This window comes from Taudactylus pleione, unplaced genomic scaffold (assembly GCF_031769625.1).
Source record: "Taudactylus pleione unplaced genomic scaffold, aTauple2 ptg000208l, whole genome shotgun sequence".
Lineage (NCBI taxonomy): Eukaryota > Metazoa > Chordata > Amphibia > Anura > Myobatrachidae > Taudactylus > Taudactylus pleione.
This window is the reverse complement of record NW_028284610.1, coordinates 1,628,837-1,649,620: the sequence shown is the minus strand read 5'-3', so window position 1 is coordinate 1,649,620 and position 20,784 is coordinate 1,628,837. Positions and strand designations below refer to the sequence as shown.

The following is a 20,784-nucleotide window of genomic DNA, read 5'->3' as shown; positions in this document are numbered from 1 at the left end:
TGTATCATCATCACAGTCAGTTCTCCCCCACTCATGCAGAGCACTAATGCTTACTGCCGGCCGGCTGGTATATAAAGTAATTCGCTCTGTCGGTATGTTGAAGGGTTTTCCCTTCAACATACCAACTTGGTCTCCTATGTTCCAGCTGCCAGCAGTGACACGATCACCGCAGTACTGGTGACAGCTACCAACCCCGTCCAGGACGCACAGCCTGTGGAACTACTTTCTACACCTTGGCACTTAATAAGCGTGGACTACTTATTGCCGACAGAGCTAATTACTTTATATACCAGCCGGCCGGCGGTAAACATTAGTGCTCTGCATGAGTTGTTCTGAGGGTTCAGCCTCCCTTTTTGGTTTTTCATCAGGATAGAGCTGTTTTTTGTACCAGGGCGGGTTATCTTCCTAAGTTTGTATCCCGCTTTCATGTAAATGAAGATATTGTGGTTCCAGTCTTCATGCCTCTCTAGGGGTAAAACTTCTCTGGATGTTGTACACGCCCTACGTATTTATGTGGATCGCACCAACTCTATTAGGAAATCTGATTCTCTTTTTGTGTTGTATGGCTGTCATAAGCGAGGCTGGCCAGCTAACAAACAAACTCTGGCTAGATAGCTTCGTATGACAATTCTTACACACAAGCTGATCTCTCTGTTCCAAACACAGTGACAGCACATTCTATTCGATCTGTGGGACCATCATGGGCTTTTCGTCGTGGGAACTGCTTTGGGACATCCCCAAGGTAACTTCTGTGGACCCTATGGACCCCAAATAAGAAATTAAGAGTTATGGTATAACATACCTTTGTTAACGCTTTTTATTCAAGGTCCATAGGGTCCACAGAATACCCACCCTAACGCACCTGGTGTTATTGGGTAATCTTTTTCTTTTGTATTTCTATGATTCCCTCTTCTTAGAGAGAGTGTTTCTGAGGTAAAATTGTCCTTCCTTCTCATCTTTTCCTTCTCCTGCTTTGGGCTTGGTAACAAACTAAGTGCCTGTAGCCAGGGGTGGGGTATATATGGAGGAGGACCCAGTGCATCCTGGGAGCTAAAGCTTTTAACTGTTTGGTGCCTGGATCACTCCAACCACATACCCCAAGATAACTTCTGTGGATCCTATGTATCTCGAAGAAAAAGAGTTAACAAAGGTATTTTATACCATAACTCTTAATTTTACGACATTAAAATGAGGTGTGGCTATTATATTATAAAACTGTTATTTCTGAGGATGTTCTTTATGCTGGGCATACACTATACAATTATCTCTCAGACATATGCCAAATCTGGCTGATTGGAATGAAAATCTGGTAGTGTATGGGAGCAAACGGCAATTTACCATTTGCTGACAAACACGAGAAAACAGACAAAAATGGTAATTCTCAGACAAGTTGGTTAAATCAAACGAATGTAACCAATTTGAACAAACATTTTTGTCCATTTTCCAGTGTTTCCCATACATTGCCAGATTTTCATTCCATTAGACTGGGTACACACTAGACAATGTGTACCCAGCCTGAAATTTTCTGCAACAGGACCCTGCATCGGCAAGTGCATACACACTTGCTGATAAGGGCAGCAATGGCAGCGGCCATGCTGCATGCGGCAGCATGGCCCTTGCTAATGATATCCCCCATCGGCCCTGCTTGTTGGAGCACGCGTGGGAGCGTGCATTGTCAGCGACATAGTGGGTACACACAAGACAATGTAACCGATATGTCGCTCCGAGCCACGGGATTGGATGACATATCGTCTAGTGTGTACCCAGCATTAGAATATAGAGAATATTTCATTTTGAATGTACCTCCCTTTATTATTTTCCAGGCCTGGTACTGTAAATAAATGGTGAATTCTTTCAGTCTCTTTGTCATATCATTGAGGTATTTCTCTTATATAGAGGTTATTTCTCTAAAATAGAAGAAGCCTATAACTTTCAAGACAAGCTCCTGATTGGTAATGAAAGCTCACATGAGACTAGTGTTACAAGAATTTCAGCCCTTATAAACCAATATTTTAAATGATGCACAGGCATCATGCAGAAAGTACTATACAAATTGCCTCGATTTATATGACTGACTTTGATTTTCAAGGTCACTCGACCAGTACATTTTTAGTACCTTTTGTCTTTTTTAAGTTTAAAGTTATTTCGTTTTCTTTGTTTCACATTTATAATTCAATATGTGTTCATAATTGTTTTAATTATCTTTAACAAGAACATGATACATAGTTATTTCTGTTATGAACATGCGTGCATCATGAGCTGCAATGCAGCATGCATTGTTTAATGGATTTTCTGTATTAAATGAGATGACTGGACACACTAGGGGCAAAGCCGGTCATAATACCACAATCATTCCAAAGTGATGGTCTCCATGGAAACATGACACTGTACAATTGTTGCCATGGGACATAGGACAGACCTTCTCAAGCTAATGCATAACGCAGAGCGCTCAAGCAGAAGTCAAACCTTCATCCTTAAACAAAACATTTTGCTTTCTTTTTGGGCTGCCATTACTATTTGTATTTGGAAGTTTATCTGGGGTGTATAAAATGCCAATGATTTGATTAAAAATTAATGTGATGTACACATAGGCTAGCCATATAAGCCCTTTCATTTGGGACACATGTGAATTACACAGGTTCGGGGGCTGATTAATACCAGGTGAAATGGAGACTTGAAGTAAGCCAGCCATAGAATCTGTGTAATTCATGTGTCCCTATTTAAAGGGATGCTATGGCAAGCCTGTGTGTACACCACAAAAGTTCTTTACTCATACAGTATGCTTTATTCAAAATGTGAATAATACATGAAATGAAAATAGTACTTAATGCCAGTTCTACAAATATTACCCTTTGTTCCAGAATAAAGTGTTTTGTGCGAGGCCGCGCCTTGATATTATTCAACCACATGCAGATTCATGTGAAGAGGTTTCTTCAGATGCTATAACAGTCAGGGGCTTTCAGGAAAATGAGTGCCGGGACTATCGCTTGGGTAAGAAGCTGAAAATTGGGATTTTTCAAATGTTAACATTAAAGTGGGCCTCTCATTAGGAGGGAGATGTATCAAGCCTTGGGGAGAGATAAGGTGGATAGAGATAAAGTACCAACCAATCAGATTCTAACTGACATTTTTCAAACAAAGCCTGTAAAGTGACAGAAGCTGATTGGTTGGTTCTTTATCTCTCATTATATACAGTCTTGTACTCTCTCCACTATTAGCAACATTGTACACCATTTACCCAGAAACCTGTTCATTCAGGAGAGCATTTTATACTGTGCAATGTTTTATGTGCTTAGCTCTCTTAGAGGCAGGCATCATCCAGCCCGCAGCACAGGAGAGCTGGGAGGCATGGAGTTAGTTGCCTGCTCTTACAAAGTACACCAATATGGTGGGGATGTATCAAAGTGCTGTTTTTGTCATCTGCATTGAATATTTTTGTTCGGTTCATTTTCATAGCAAAATTAAGAAGCCCATTAAGATTTTTTTCAACCCATGTTATATACCTTGCTGGTTTTGTGACCTTGGATCCAAATAAACTGGAATGTTTTTTTTTTGTTTTTTTTAAAGAGATGAGTGCTTTACATAACAGTTGTTCACCTCCACCAGTCATCTACTTACCATGATATAAATTGGGCATATCCACTACATGGTGGGCTGGTAATACACTGGTGCTTGACTTAGTAGTTACAGTACCATTACTTTGTCTCCTCACTGATATGATCACATTCTCTGTGACTCTTCTCAATCACTGTTCTACCCATGCTAGCCAAAACCAGCATCTCACTAACACTAAAGTTTATACCTATGAATGTGTATGTACAGTGAAAATGGAAAGAGGCATATGAAGGTTTTGAAGACCCAGGAAGTGTTGAGTTCCCCCAGTATGTGCTTAAACGTTTCACAAGTGCTCACACACAGACATGTTTTGTGAAAAACATTTGCCATGCAATATCTCGCTGCCTTTTCCTGATTAATTTGCTTAATTTGGAGAAAATATAATTCAGGGCATGCAGTGGCATCTTTCTTAGTAAATGATTATCAATTTCCGATGCACACTGTGGACAAACATACATACGGTTTCCCTATTCGGAGCTGTCTGCAGCTGTAACTAATATGCATAATGCCCCAAACTTAGTAAGTAGACTATTCAAGACATGGGGAGAAGGCTTCTGTGAAAAAAAAATTAGTTTAAAAATCTATTGATAAGGAAAATATGGCACTGTGCAAGGTAAAATGCATGTGAAGATACCAACAAGCAACGGGGTCAATACAATTGCGAGTTACCGTTCCCTCCGCAAATTCGTATTGCGAAATTATTTTGCAATCCTGATTAGAAACTTGCACCTCCTTGAGGGTGAGAGACAGTTGGGAAAATCTTTATTTTAAGGTTGAAATGTCAGGACACCGTGCAGAACTCATTGGACACCCCCCCCCCCCCCCAATTACTTATTAGGCAAGTGCAAGCTTTTCTTTAGGCCAGTTAATGTTGTTTTTTTGGGGTTTAAAAGAAATGGCCTCAAATTACCCCAAAATCAACTTTTCTGCTTTATGCACCCCAGATTTATTTTGAGCTTCTTTTTCTGTAAAAAAATAAAATGGAAAATTTAATTTTTTTTAAAGCCACCTCAAAGTTCCCTGAAAGCTTTTTTTTTCTGCATTTTACCTTATTTTTTACAAAAATGCACAAATCAACCATTTAACACCATTTAAAAAGCTCCAGTACTTTCCATATGCCTACTAGCAGCCTTCTGTATGCCTCTGCAATCGTAATTGTCACTTTTTTGTGGCCCAGGAAAGTCATCCCACTTTTTCAAACACCTCTCTCACATCGCCTTGACAGACATTTGCCTCCCCCCCTCGCTGCAAGTACCGCAAATAGGCATTTGAAAATTCTCGGGTGCGCGCATTTGTCCAAAGTCTGCGAGTTTCATGAAACAAACTCACTACTCGCACCTAATTGGATCGACCCCTTAGAGAATATTAGAACTACAGGTACATTTCACATTTTTATTCTCCTCTTTGTAAAACTGAAAAAGAAAATGAAGTAACATGCCAGAGGAATTTGCATTGTGCCTTTACAGTTATCTGCTGATGAGGAAAAAAGAAACAGAAGTTTAGATTCATGCATATTTTCTGCTGTCTTTTTTTATTTTGGAATTCAAATTTCAGGTCAGAGTAGTATCTTTTTCAGTTTTTACAACCATAAAAAAATAAAAATTTGAAATGAAATTTTAGACTTCATGTAGTTAATTTGTTAGTACATTTTTATGCATTGAGGGCTGATTCAGAAATGTACGCTGATTTGATGTTAATGCATATCTCTGATAGTTTAAGATTTGCACTTACGCAGATGGTGGCATTCTGCCTATTAGTTAGAGCTGCAGACTGCTCTGAATAGGGTAAACTTTAATTATTGTAATTACCAATGATTAATTTCACATATATGTATTAGTGGTTTTATATTCTCTTATTGTACGCAACACTGTATATTTTAGAGTATGCTGAAGGCGAATCCCTCTTTTATATAATAAGTCCAAGAGATGTTGTTTTGGCCAAAGAACGAGATCAAGATGACCACATTGATTGGCTGCTGGGGAGGAAAAAATATGAGGTACTTTATATTCTGTAGAAAAAGTAAAAAAAAAAAACAACAAAAAAAACCCTTTATTTTAAATATGTTATATGTACTTCAGTAACCACACTTTCATGAACATCCAGCTTCTTTATCAACATCAGTACAAACTCTTTTTTTTTGTGAAACAATTTTTCACTTTTATTAATAGTAAGCAAAAAAAAAAAAAAAAGGTGCAATACAAAGGAAAAATTACTGGTTATAAGACCTATTAGAACACTCATCAAAGTTCAAGACCGTGCCCAAATAAATATGTAGTACAATACAGATGAGTAAAGAACATAAAGTTTAGATCACAAAAACATCTAAAACATCTAAAAAAAAAAAAAAAAAAAAGGCATGACTCATGATAATATGAATAGACAGAGCAAACAATAAACAACATGTAAAGTCAGTAATACAAAATAAAATAAAAAAATAAAGATAAAATAAAACAGAATAAAAATAAAAAAAAAGTGCAAATAGTAATAATCCGTATCATGGTCTCTAAATGAGGAGAAGCATCTCCCAACTAACGCTGTGACTACTGTGATCGGATCCCTGGCCCTCTCCTATCCACTTGGGATAGAATAGACCTCCCAAAATAAAAAGCAAGGTACATCTAAGCAGCTTCAGGGGAGTTGTCTGTAAAGATACCATGTTGTTGATTAAAATAATTTCATGATATGATCTTTAGTGGAGGCATCTAATGTCTCAATATAAATTCCCCACTTTTTATAAAATCGAACAACACTCTTTTCAATGTCAAGCAATGTGGCTCTACGGTCAAAATATAAAATTAGGAGAAACATTGCTTTGAGAGTGCCTAGAAACGGTGGGGAGGTGACCGTCCAGGATTATAGAATAACCTTCTTGGCAAGAGTAACCACATGAGTTATAAAAGGTAAAATATCTTTTCTCATTAGGTCTAGGTACCAGTGTTCAAAATTACAACAGAGCATACTGTAGCACAGAAAATACAAGTGACAGAAGAAACTGTGCAACTTTATCCCAGAATTTTCATATTTTGCGATACTCCCAAAATTGATGGTAGAAGCTAGCTCTGGGGTTTTTACATTTCTAACACCATCCTGATTTCCTGGCTATCATGTGTCTCTTATGCCCTTGAGAAATGTAGGCTCTTTGTATAGTTTGAAGTGAACTTCTTGGAGTGCAGCTGAGTTCAAAATAGAAATGGTTTTATCAAAATAAACCAACAAATGATCAGAGTTTAAATCTGGACCCAGGTCAACTTTCCATTTAGAGGCCAGGTTGTCCATAAGTTTAGTAGCAACAAATTACCACTTTTGTTATAAATTGATAGAAAAGAAAATCTCTTGTGTTGTGGTTGGTATATAGCCAAGTTTCCATACAAGGTTCTAGCTGGACCCAGAGTGACAACTCTGATAAAAAGTGACACTGATAAAGGTGCCATATGTTTTTTGTTACTCTCTAGGTTCCATGCCAGTAAACTCTCTCCACTCTCAATGTGTAATGGCCAGGACAACATGTCATTTCTCAGCGTAGGGACTGAAAATTAAAATGGAGTCACACAGGCTATGTAGTGCTTTATGCATGAAATAAGGGAAATGTATGCAGTACACATAACACATACAAGGTATTGGTATATAGGTATGGCCAGCATAAGTGACTTATCCTGTGTGTGGGTGTTTGACACAATTACTGTAAGTTATGTGAAGAACCTATAATCATGTATAATTCATCCCATTTATATGGACAGTATACATTTCTGAGCCCTATATTATGACAAGGCTATGTGACTGAGGTCCATTCTATAAGAGTTTAGCAGACCTGAGCCCTATTCTATGACTTGTCTATGGGACTGTGCACCATGAAATCAGCAGTTTCTAGTGTTGAGACCCATTTAATTTTCAAAGCTAAGCCCAGTTTTCTGCCTAGGCTAGTATTGACCTTCTCTGTTACTAATGTACATGCTGAGTTCTGTTCTTCGACTTGTATACACCTTAAGATCATTAGGACTCCTGCAGAGCGCAATCTGAAATATAACCTGGTTTCTCCCATGGTGTCGTCCCTAGTCACTATCGTTCTAGCTCCAGTTAATAATGGCAATACAAGCAGATAAGTACAAAAATTCTGGAGAAATTATGCTGTCATTTTAAATTAAATTTCTATTGCTTAAATCTATAAGTCCACTTTTTAAATGTGTAATGGTTTCTTTTTCTGTACTGGTGGTATGAATAGTCTAAGGCGGATGCAAGAAAATGATGCATCCATGTGTATCCAGGGCTAATTCTGAAGACTTGTGTGTACTCTCAGCATTACACTCATGATTCAGTGTACAAGTGCTGGTTAATCTACCTTCACCATGTGTTGAACATAACTCAGGCTGAGCATACCATGGGCGCAAGAGAAGAGTCTGTGTACACAAGCCTAAAATCATCTTTGATTTGTAAACTTAAGAAACTAAGTCTTAGGGCCAAATGTAATAGGGTGAGAGTTTAGAAAAGTGAGAGTTTCTGAAACTTTTTAACCTTTGCCAATATAATAGAGTCCAAAAACAAAGTAACAGAGCGAACTTGCATGTTTTTTTAGGCTTAAAAAACTCTCACGATTAAAAATCTCATTCAGATGTTTTCCCATTTTGAAGATAAAACTCAACCAATGTGAGAGTTTACTGCTAAACTCTCACATTTTCTAAACTCTCACCCTATTACATTTGGCCCTTAGTCTTACAATAAATTGTTGTATTTGATATATTCCACATTGATTCTTTTTAGCCAGTTAACTACTGTACTGTATGCTTAGCCAGAAAATAGACTCTGATGTATTATTAATAAATGTGATTCTCTTTATTTTTATGTCATCTTTAAATATATTGTCTCCATTGTAGGAAGCTCTTATGGCTGCGGAAATTAGTCAGAAGAACATTAAGAGACATGATGTTTTGGTAAGTGTTGCAGGGTTCTTCTTTTTGCGAACTACTGTACTATTTTCAAGATACATATTGGAATAGATGTATCAAATGTTGGAGAGGGATAGAGTACCAACCAATCAGCTTCTAACTGCCATTTTTCAAACACAGCCTGTAACATGACAGTTAGAAGCTGATTGGTTGGTACTTTATATGTCTCCACTTAATCTCTCTCCAAGGTTTGATACATCTCTGCCAGGACGGGATTTATCAAGCATTGAGTTATCCCACTTACAGCATGCATACCTGCATTAATAATGCCAGTATGCATGTACAAATGCGATTAAAATCCCAAAGGACAGCTCTTACGAAAAGAGCTGTACATTGCAATGACATGACTACCAGGTTTCCTTCTGCGCATACGCTTCCTGATGTGTGATCCGCGGGGGACACTGGGAGGGATCCTATTGGATTCTCTCAGGGAAAATGTGAAAAGAAGCCCATTGGCTTCTATTTGGCAATGCCATCTATAGATGGCTTTGTCTACCAGGCACCAGCTTTGTTCATGTGGGGAATGCGGTAAAAACTCCAAAAATAGCAATTTTTGGAGTTTTGGCTGCTTTTTGACTTTTTCGTACATCTCATCCCATTGTCTTATCCTGGGCAGAATAAAACATTGTTGAAAACATTGAAGCAATGTGAAAATGTTTTTGTATTAATTAAAAAATGCACCTTTGTCATTTGGCTAAATCTATAGCAATTGTCAAATGCTTCTTTATTTCTATTTATTGTTTATATTTTAGGATATTGGCTTAGATTACATAACACATCTTGTGGAAAAGGGAGATTATGACATGGCTGCCAGGTAATTATATCACAGCACAGTTATTGTGACACCTTATTTATTGAATCACCCTTGTACAGTAGATTGTGCTTTGACATCCTTTGTTAACCTGTTTGGTTTTCACATGTAATAGGTGTAATTGTGTATCCTGTTCAGCTGTAACAAGATTAGTGCAAACAATAGATATGACTGTATTAAATGTTATATATTTAATAGTATTCGGTAATCACAGTACTTGAGTGCATAGTGTATGATCCACTAATGTCCAATTTACTTTTACTGCACAAGTCTGACTTGCGTTTTTTCCGTCCATACTGCTGCTTGAAGTGGACTACTGTAGCCACAAAGTTGTTGTTGCACTATTAGAAAGTTATTATAATGGAGGTTGGACAATTAATGTCAGGTTCTAAACATTAAGAGTATATGACCTTTTGTGATTTCCTCCCGTGCTGATGTAACAGATTGTTGTGCTTATTAATAGATAAAAGATGTAACCAGATATACTGTACTAAAGTCAGGTTCAAATTGTTAGACAGTGTGAGCCACTTAAGTAAAGTAAATTGCCTGGCTGCAGGCTATGCTGTCCTCAGCGTGAAGCTGCCTATCCCACCATTAGCACAGTTTAAGGATCTTGTACTCTACGGGGAGAGAATGAGACACTCCATGTAAAGGTCACTTGAAAGTGAACATTTATCCCAATGTGTGGGAAGAGGCTTTGCTAAAGACCACTCTCACAAACACAACACTTTTCTTAATGTATTTATCAGTCATCGAAATAGAACATATGTGAGTTAAATATATATCTTGGAACAAATTTATTTATTCTTTATAGAAATAGATTTAGCAGCATTTCATCCCATCAAAAGGGTTTTTTCCCCCTAAATGTAATTATTGGTGGCATCAGGCCTGTGGTTAACATGTTGACCTGCATGCATTCCATGCGATAACCCTATATTTTCATGTTTTCTGTAGTAACAGGGAGTTGAATTTTATAGATCTTATACAAATAGTTTTCCCAAGTACTGTAACAATTCTTTTCATTATGTTGTTTCCTTTAGAAAATGTCAGAAAATACTTGGCAAAAATATGAAGCTCTGGGAAGATGAAGTGTACAGGTTTAAGAAAATAGGACAACTGAAGGTAATGCTCAAAAGAAAGTCTTCCTGCTGAGATTTTAAGATATTTTTTTAAATATGAAGAGACATACTGTATTTTTTAGGTACGCTAAATAATACAATACCAAACAATATCATTGATACAGAGTTTAGTGACTAAAATAGTACTTTGTGGTGCATGTTGTAGCCCATGGCAACCAGTCATATCAGCCTTCATTCGTATGACTACACTACGATGATTAAGGCTTTCATTTATTTGGATGAGGTTAATTACAGCACATCCTTGCTCTCTGCATCTTGTTAACACCATAATGTATAGTACTAATTTGAGTACTACCAATTGCATAGCCTTCATTGTTATATTACAGTAAATGTACAGCGTGTTGAGGCAATGAATACCTTTTGAGTGTCTTGATCACTAGTCTTACTAAGCAAAGACTACACAGAGGAACATACGTGTACTAAATTACGTACCCATCATATTAATCTTACATGAACTTACTGAATAGCTGAGACGCATTAACTTTGCTTGAAAATCCATTTTACAAATGGGAATTACATGTGCTTTAAATACAAAATAAAGTAATTAAGTTAAGACAGTCCTCATCCCATGCCAGTTTATCAGTGTTCTATAACTTTAGATTTGTAACACTTTACTTATTACACTGTGCACATGAGAGTCCATGCCCTGCTGGGCATAAAGCCAATAACGCAAGATATAAATATATATATATATATATATATATATAAAATTAATTGGTCTGTCCGGTTATGCATTCAGACACCCCTGCACCGATTGGGATGAAACCAGCATGAGATGGTTCAGTTGGGTCCTGGCCAGGTTTTAGGGGGGTTAGGGTCCCAGTCAGACCTCTCGTTGATTTACACTGGGCAGAACTTTGACCCGGGGAGCCTCTTCTGAGCCTACTACTAGATGGATTTGGACGAAAACTTCACAGAGTGGTAACATTGTATTCCAGAAGACATAACATGGGTGAGGTCCCAGTTGGACTTCCCATTTGTGTACGCTGGGCAAAACTTTGACTCGGGGATGCTGGGCAGAACTTTGACTCGGAGAGTCACTGGACGCAGTGGTCGGCCAAGGAAAGTGCATCAGATGAAAGAAAACATCATGCTTACTTTCCTTCGAAATTGTAAGATTTCTGGTAGTGTCATCAGCTAAGAACTGGCAGAAACCAGTGGGACCAAGGTACACCCATCTACTGTTTGAAGAAGTCTGACCAGAAGTGGTCTTCATGGAAGAATTGCTGCCAAAAAGCCATACCTTCGGCGTGGAAACAAGGCCAAGCGACTCAACTATGCGTGCAAATATAGGAACTGGGGTGCCAAAAATGGCAGCAGGTGCACTGGACTTGATGAGTCAAAATTTTAAATATTTGGCTGTAACAGAAGGCAGTTTGTTCGTCGAAGGGCTGGAGAGTGGTACAATAATGAGTGTCTGTAGGCAACAGTGAAGCATGGTGGAGGTTCCTTGTAAGTTTGGGGCTGCATTTTAGCAAATAGAGTTGGTTATTTGGTCAGTATTAATGGTGTTCTCAATGCTGAGAAATACAGGCAGGTACTTATCCATCATGCAATACCATCAGGGAGGCATCTGATTGGCTCCAAATTTATTCTGCAGCAAAACAATGACCCCAAACATACAGCCAATGTCATTAAGACCTGGAAGTGATGATATGGCCCCCTCTTTCTTCAGAAGAGCTTGAACAGCACATCTTAAAACCACAGTCTGCTTTGAGACCTTGCTGATGCAGTATAAATACCTTGTGTCTTGTTGCTGTGCTCAGTCTTGCCATGGTGTATGACCTGTGACATAAAACACTAAGTTTTAAACCTCCTACACAGCTGTTTGTGTTTCAGTTACTGACTGTGTTTTAACCTACATATGAAAATGATATCACCTGTTTGGTCTGATTGGTTAATCATACAGCTGCCTATAATCCTACAAAATCCCTACTTTGTGCAAGTGTACCTAGAAGAGTGTGTGTGTGTATATATGTTATTAGTTTTATTTTTTTTACAAAGCTTGTGTACATAGAGGTGCACTCCCACAGCCTCATTTTGGATGTAGCTCTGTGCAGATGCTTTGCATGGTACGATTTGCTAGGCTGAGATCAGTGATGGGCATGCTTCCCTACTTTTGGACCTTCCCTTAAGGAGATTCCGTAGAAGATTTTCAAGAGGCATCAAGTCCCCGCCCCCAGTTTTCATGATTATGCCAAGCCAACCACTGCGTGGCGACATGGTTCACCTCTTTTTGTAGCAGATACAAGGCCTGTTGACGCAAATCCACTCCTCCTGTGGATGCAGGCCCGGCAACAGAAATATTGGGACCTGGCACACTCATGTCTTTGGGGCCCCCTATTCCATCCCAGTAGGTACATGCAGGTTGGCCATTGACTCATCCCCTGTGTCTCTCCAACCTCATTCCCAACTGTGCCTCTCAACCTTATTACCCGCCTGTGTTGCACTAGCCTCAACTCTTGTCTCTCGGCTTCATTCCCCAGCCCCTGTGCCTCTCAGTTTAATTTCTCAGCTCCTGGGTCTCTCATCTTCATTCTCCTGCCCCTGTGTCTCTTGGCTTCATTCCCCAGCCCTCAGCCCTTGAGTTCTCCAGCCCTCTGTCTTCATCTCCCCTACAAACACACTTCATAGGCAGCCCCCACACTGGGTTCCCAAGATTCCTGAGGGGCCATTCAGAATCTCTGGGCCCAGTAAGGGTTTCCTCTTTGTACCCCCGTCACTGGGTGTGTAAGGCTTGAGTTACACTGTAAAATCTTTTGGATTGAGGTGATGTAGCAAAATTATGTTGACAAAATATCTAGTATACATATAAAAGTGTATAATCACTTCATTATTCCAAAAATAAATGTACAACTTTATTTATGGTAGTATATTTTTGTTTTTTTTCTTTATTAAAAACAATAAAATCTAAAAAGCTGGGGGGCGTGGCCTGACCGGGATACTGCACGGACATGCTTTCTGATGCTCTGCCTGGCTGGTGGCTAAAAACCCGGTTTCCTGCAGTCTCTGCCCGACTCCCTCTTCACCCCTAGCGCGCCTGCGGTGCTCACCGGCTTCCGGTGTGTTTGCGAAGCCGTATGTGACCTCGCTAGTGCCAGTCAGTGGGTACGGCCTACCTCTAATGGAAGCCGCGGACTCGATTTACGGCCGCTGCCGCGATCGCCTGGACCCCATCGCCACGGCTGGACGCCCGCTGCTCCCACGGCTGCCTCTGCTGGAGACCACTACGCCCAGACTGTTGCCATTATCCGCCTTCAGGGCCCTAGTGACAGGGCTGCAACCTCCTCACCCAGCAAATCTACCATTTTGGGTCTCACTCTGCCACACTGTGCAGTGTTGATGGTTTACTGGGGACTGCAGCTGTTTGGCCACAGTGCTGCTGGTCTGTCCTCTTGGGGGTTACAATCAACTTGCCAGGTGGTGTCCCTGGGCGGAGCTGCTGCTGGTGCCTGCCGGTGACCCTATCACTAGTAGGGCCTAGCTTGCACCACACATCCCCGGACTTGCCTGCGGCGCTGCTCCAAGCCACGTGACGCGGAACTGCCTGGTGGAACTCCGCTGGCCTGGAAAACAAGGTAGAAGTTGCATCAGACAGGTACTCCTGGCATACACCCCTGTGACCCCCAAAATATCTGGCATACTCTCTCCTGGAAGGCTATATCTGGGGATATTGTCACCTATAATCAAGAGAAGATAGGCGGCCATTTCTATAATAATTTTCTCCTCACAAGCTGGATAACATTTCTCTCTCTGGAGTAACCTAAGCTGATCCATATGGCTTAGATACAATTCATATCCTCTATCACTCACTCTCTTTTATGTAAATCATTGTGAAAAATACAGTTGTCATGCTTCTAACTACAGTATCATAGTTTTGGGACTATCATTATATTTTCCTTCATACCGATATCCTAGTGGCTTGAGTTGTAGTCCCCTCTGATGACAACCATGCCATCTAAACGACAGAAAACCCCAACTGCAGTGCCCCCAATTAGCTTTTTTAAGCTCACTCCGCCTGCAGACTCATCCAAAAGCAGTAATAAAATGGGCATAGGAAATAAAAGGTCTGATACATCTATCTCCGCTCTGGACTCCAAAATGGCGAATTTATCCCCAATTGACGACTCGGGAGATTATGCTCCATTAACCTTGGGCTCCATCAAAAGTCTCCTGGCCACCTTTAAATTGGACATATCTGCTGAACTCCAATGCTTTACAAACGTGTCAACAATCGGTTTCGTGTGCTGGGCCATTGCACGCATCATCTTGAAAATAAACTGAAGGAGGTGGTTAAATCCCATAATACCCTTATTAATCTCCATGAGGAATTGCAAGCAGAAGTTGTAGCCCTCCACAGTAGAGTGGGAGATCTTGAAGATCTCTCGAGACGGAACAACATCAAAATCCGTGGCATCCCGGAATCGGTCTCTCAGTCGGAACTGATATTTTTATGAAGCTTCTCCCATCAACTCACACTACTGACTTCCTTCTAGACTGCATTCATCGCCTACTAAGAGCGAGGAATGCCCTGGCAGGAGTCCCGTGTGACACACTGATGCGCCTCCATTACTACCACATCAAAGATTCAATCCTTCGTATGGCCAGATCCTCAAACCACCTCCCAGGTACTTTTCGGGATCTCTCCGCAGCTACTTTGGTCCAACGTAGATCCTTTCTCCCGGTTACTAGAGCTTTACAGAAGGCCAATATCCCTTATTGTTGGGAATTTCCCACTAAATTGTTGATCAAAAGAAATGGCTCTACCACAGTGATCGCCACTCCCACAGACGGAGTCCAGCTTCTGGTATTGTGGAATCTGGAGGACATTTCCTCGAAGATGCCTGGTAACCCCCGCGTGTTCCCGTAGTGGTCTACTGCGGTAAACTCCTCTTGATAATGCAGCCTTACTTGCTAAACAATCGTTTGCTGACCCTTAACAGGACCATATTATACGTTCTCTCCAATTGCCTTTTTTTCAGCTGCTTTAAGATACCCGATGCTATGACTTTGGTATTCTCTTTTAACCCTAATTTCCTAGCTGTTTACAGGGGACTCACCTAGGCAATGTTTTTTCGCGATAAGGTCCTAGGTGCTTCGAAGTTTATTTCCGGCTGTTGTCAAGTTATTGTTTTGCTGTACTATCTTAAAAAACTTTACTGTTATGGTTAACTGACTGTTCACGATGTGTACAAATATCAATGCATATTCCGTTCTTTTTTTGTCTCTTGGTAACTTAGGTTGTGGGTCCGCTTCCCCGGGGCGCGACTTCATCGTTGAGACATGATACTCCCATCTTTATTCTCCTCTTCTCATTGCTCCAAATATTTTGGAGTGCGGAGTTGAAGTCGCGTCCTGGGCGATGGATATCTAGCTACTTTCTTGGTTAAGATACATATATGCCGTAAATTTCTGTTTATTAGAGTGATGGGGGGCTATGTTGTATGATCTGTCTCCACGTACCCCCTCGTGCTACCTTTGGAGGTGGCCCCAGAAAGTCCCATTTTGGGATTATTATTGTTTTCTTCTCTTCTTTCTTTTTTTTTTTCCTGTATACTCCTCTATTGATACCCCTTTAATTGTCTTTTTTTATCCTTTTTGTCTGGATACATATCTCTGGTATTGTATTTTTTTCCATCTTCAACACCCAAAGTTTATTTTTATAGTTAAGATGTCTGTATGCTACCAACTATTAACTCGTCTTCATTACAAATGGTTAATGTAATTTCGATAAATGTGAAGGGCTTAAATTCCCCTAATAAAAGGAAATTAGCAGTGCGATACTTTTTCAAAACTAAGGCACATATCGTAGGTTTACAAGAGATACATTTCCTCCGCTCATAGATTCCCTCTTTGTTACATGTCAAATGGCCCTAGCAAGAAAGTGGGCGTGGCTTTACTCCTTGCAAGTTTATTCTAGAAAAGCAAGTGATAGATCAAGAAGGTCGCTATCTTATCCTTATAGCTAAATTGGCAGATACCCCTGTGACCATGGCTGCGGTGTACACCCCTAATACAAAACAGATTGCTTCTACCAGGCGTTTCTGCAATGTTTTCCGTTCCCATTGTACGGGCCTCCCTCTTATCTTGGATACGCCCCTCTCATGACCATTCACAGGCGTTTCGACACATCTCACGAGTATGATTTACTGTATACGATGTATGGAGAGCTAAAAAAAAAAAAACCTTGGTAAGAGATTACACTATTTACTCCTATGTTCATCTCTCATATTCGCGGATAGATTTAGCGCTTTCCGACAAATCGACCCTTCAACAGATTAAAAGGGCCTCTGTCCTGCCATTACTGTGGTCAGATCACTCAGCCCTCATCTTGCAGTGGAATATTTCCTCCCTACGTACTCCCCCCTGGCCCTTGGCGTACAGGTGACTATCTCCTTAATGACCAAGATGCAAAACAAGCCATTTCCCAGTCCCTGTCTCTGTACCTTGAGACTAACCCAGTAGGTGATATGTTGGTGTTCACTGTCTGGTGTGCCATGAAAGTGGTGGTCTGTGGGACAGCTATTCAGATGACAGCTCGACTGTGAAAAAATGCCTTGCAGCACCAGACGGAGATAGAAATACAAATTGCTGACTTGGAGCTAGACACAAGGCATCCCCTTCTAATACTAGCCTATATCGAGCTCTCCTTAAAGTTAGGGAGGAATGGAATGTACTGGCTCTAAGGGAGGTGCATAAATCCCTTGCTAAATGAAAGCAAAAATTCTATGTACAAGGAGATAGGGCAGGCAGAATGCTAGCTAGGAAGCTTAGAAGGAAAGTGGCTAGAGACCGGGTTAGATTGATTACTAATTCGCATGGCATTAGAATATCGGACCCAATGGAAATTTCTAACGCATTTGGCAATTTTTACTCTCAACTATACAATGTAGTGGATGATGCCTCGGTCCCTCAGCCGACTATGGATGATATTGATAAGTTCCTGGATGATATTCATTTGCCCTCTCTAAACACAGAGGGTTTGCAGTCCCTCAGCAACCCATGGTTGGTTGAGGAGCTTGTGTCAGCTATTAAAGCACTGCCTTCAGATAAAACTCCGGGCCCGGACGGCTATATAAATAAATGTTTTTCGGCCCCTCTCCTGCCCAAAGTTTTTAATGAAGCTTCTGCCTCTGGTGCTTTCCCCAAAGAAATGTTAGAGGCTAGGATAGTAGCCTTTCCTAAGCCTGACAAAAACCCCACTTCAATAGCTAATTACCGACCCATAGCTTTACTCAACACAGATGTTAAAATATACGCTAAGCTTATTAGTAATGGGCTCAACCCTCTCCTGCCCTACCTTATACATCAAGATCAGGTAGGATTTGTGCAAGGGAGACAGTCCCCTGATAATACCAGGAGAGTTATCAATGTTGTCGATGGCTTCTCTGCTATGGAAGCCCCTCTTTTGTTATTATCATTGGAAGCAGAGAAGGCATTCGATAGACTCCACTGGGGCTATCTGCATGCTGCTCTCCGTAAATTTGGGATCACAGGCAGAGCCCTGACCTCTATATCAGCTTTCTATTCTAGTCCTACGGCTAGAGTGTTTATAAACGGCCTTCTTTCCCCTATATTCCAGATAACTAATGGTACCCGTCAGGGGTGCCACTTATCCCCACTAGTATTTGCTTTGGCGATCGAACCACTGGTGGAAACAATCCGCTCTAAAACCTCTATCTGTGGCCCTGAATTATTAGGACAGTTAACCAAGTCTGCTTATTTGCAGACGATGTCCTCTTATTCATTACAGATTCCACCTCCTCTTTACCCCACCTCCATTTAGTTTTGAGGAGTTCTCCAAGGTATCCTATTTTAAGTTGAACTCATCTAGAACTGAAGCTCTCCCTGTCAACTTCACTCCAGATCTTCTTCATTCCCTCATTGCTGCATACTCATGCCAGGACAGAAGCCTAAAATATCTAGGAATTCAGATTACCCCTAATATTGCATCCCTGATTCCCTGTAACTACAGTATCTCCCCTTACTAAGTAAAATTTTGCTTATGTTGTCTGACTGGATGCTACAAGAGGTAGCTCGAATTGGTCGTATGGTGGCCCTCAAAATGGTTGTTCTACCCAAAATACTGTATTTATTTAGAACCATTCCCATTATAGTTCCTAACTACCTATTAAATAAGTTCTATGCTGTCTTTTGTAAATATGTCTGGAAAGGCAAGAAACCTAGGCTAGCCAGGCGCACAATGTCACTCACTAAATCTGAAGGAGGTCTTTCTTATCCGGACCTGCACTGCTACCAATTAGCAAGTCTATTATCTCAGCTTAGTGAATGGTCGGTTTTAACTGACCCAAAAGCGCGGGTCCTCCTTGAACGCGGTCAATTGACCCCGTTTCCTTTGTCTGATATATTATGGCCCACTATTAAACCGTATCAGATTAGCCACTCAGTGGCGGTGCAAGCGTCCCGTAAAGCCTGGTTAGAGTTTTTGTCCTTATCAGAAGACATATCCCTACCACTAATGGATCTCTCTCTGAAGAGCATTGCGTTGCTAGTTCCAGACTTGTCCTTCCATGCCTGGGCTTCTCAAGGAATACTTTCTTTTAGTGATGTTATGATAGAGAACTCCTTGGCCTCATTTGCTCAACTCCATTCTCAATATCATATATCTCATAGAGACTTCTATAAATATCTGCAGCGACGGCATTGGATATCCAGCAATACACCTACTCCTCACATGGTTTCGGTATTACCCAGTTATATTCAAGAAAAACTTTTTAAAACGGGTATTAAGGGCGGTATAACTCGGTGGTACTTCATCCTCAGACTCCTGCTCACTTCTCCTCACTAACAAAATGGGAGAGAGACCTTTCACGCTCCCTCTCTGTAGCACAATGGCATACGGTATTTCAAACTTGTTTCATTTATCTAAATGCATTTCCCATAGCGAGCACTTCTATAAACTGCTTCATAGATTATATTTAACCCCTGCACTCTTGCATACTATCCAACCATCTACTTCTAATTTATGCTGGCGAGATAGTGGTCATGTAGGGACCTTACTGCATATTTTTTGGTCCTGCCCCAAGACTTCCACTTTGTGGAACTCAGTTTTCTCCCTCATTTCAATTACCTCACATTTCCTTGTTGCCTCATGCCCGATTTAAGCTTTGTTTCATATATCAGGCGAAGCTACTGTACTAAATGACACGTACATAATGGGCCATATCCTCATTTCCACCAAACTTCTTCTAGCCCACTATTGGTGCACCTCTACTATCCCTACTATGGAAGCTGTTGAAAGAAACGTACAATCCCACTATGAGTTAGAAGTGGCTGGAATCCCGTACTCATCCTCGGCTTCCAACCCTCATGTTCGATGGTTCGGTTGGAATGAGTATTGGTTGTCAAAAAGTCATTAAAAATGGGGGGAAAAAAAAATCTGTGTTTTGTAGCCCATTCACAAGCTTGTATACGTATTCCTTTGTGTGTGTGTGTGTATATATATATATATAAAAAAAAATTTATGTCTATTATTGTATATTCCTCTTTGAATTTAATTATCTCAAATCTGTATGCGGACATGTTGCATTGCACTGTATTGGATGTAATCGTGGTGTGTACCTAATTTCCCCCTTTTTCTTTTCTCTATATAGTTTAAATAAAAAGCAATATTGAAAAATAAAAATCTAAAAAGCCAATGTAGCTGCAAAGAGCAAAAAAGAGTAGTGAATACTGTATGATATATTTATTTTTATTTATTTATTTTTATTTTTTTTATTTGTGTTAGTGCTTGGTTATCAACTTGAGTTTTTATTTAAGCTTATGGAACCATTGCTGAGAGACACTTTGTAAGTTTCTGGCCACTTGAAGTTCCCACTTCAGCCTGGTCTGCAGTCCTTGGGGATGAAATATCAGTTTCCATGAATAACACATTCAACTCGTAGCACAGAGCATTTGAAAATGAATAATTCACCTATGGAGATTAAACGGCTTTTTTTTTTGTCTTTTCCATTGAAGTCACAAGCATCAGGGAGGTATGCCCCTCTGGGCCTGGTATCTATTTCATTTGCAAGCTGTAGCTTGCAGAATATGTCTTGGCTGCTGTCTGTTAGTCCTTTCTTGTTTTAACCCTTAGTGTTTTTTGCTCCGGCAACTGTGCTTGTTGCATATGCCTATAGTTGATGTATCTAGTTGTGGAAATAGAATATTTTAATGTTGGTACCATAAAGTGAATGAGCCCAAAGGTAATTTAATATGGTCTTTAAATGAAACACATAACAGTGTCAGTATAAAAGTGAAATAGACTATTGCAGTGTTT

General features: G+C 40.3%; 1 protein-coding gene across 1 annotated transcript in view; it reads left to right on the top strand.

The window, feature by feature from the left end:
- VPS41 (VPS41 subunit of HOPS complex) overlaps positions 1 to 20,784 on the top strand; it is a 307,161-nt gene that overhangs the window by 157,850 nt on the left and 128,527 nt on the right. Inside the window, exons 12-16 of the mRNA XM_088478142.1 lie at positions 2,862 to 2,991; positions 5,496 to 5,611; positions 8,484 to 8,540; positions 9,308 to 9,369; positions 10,407 to 10,488. Coding sequence (XP_088334268.1) covers positions 2,862 to 2,991; positions 5,496 to 5,611; positions 8,484 to 8,540; positions 9,308 to 9,369; positions 10,407 to 10,488 — 447 coding nt within the window. The remainder of the gene's footprint in view (positions 1 to 2,861; positions 2,992 to 5,495; positions 5,612 to 8,483; positions 8,541 to 9,307; positions 9,370 to 10,406; positions 10,489 to 20,784) is intronic.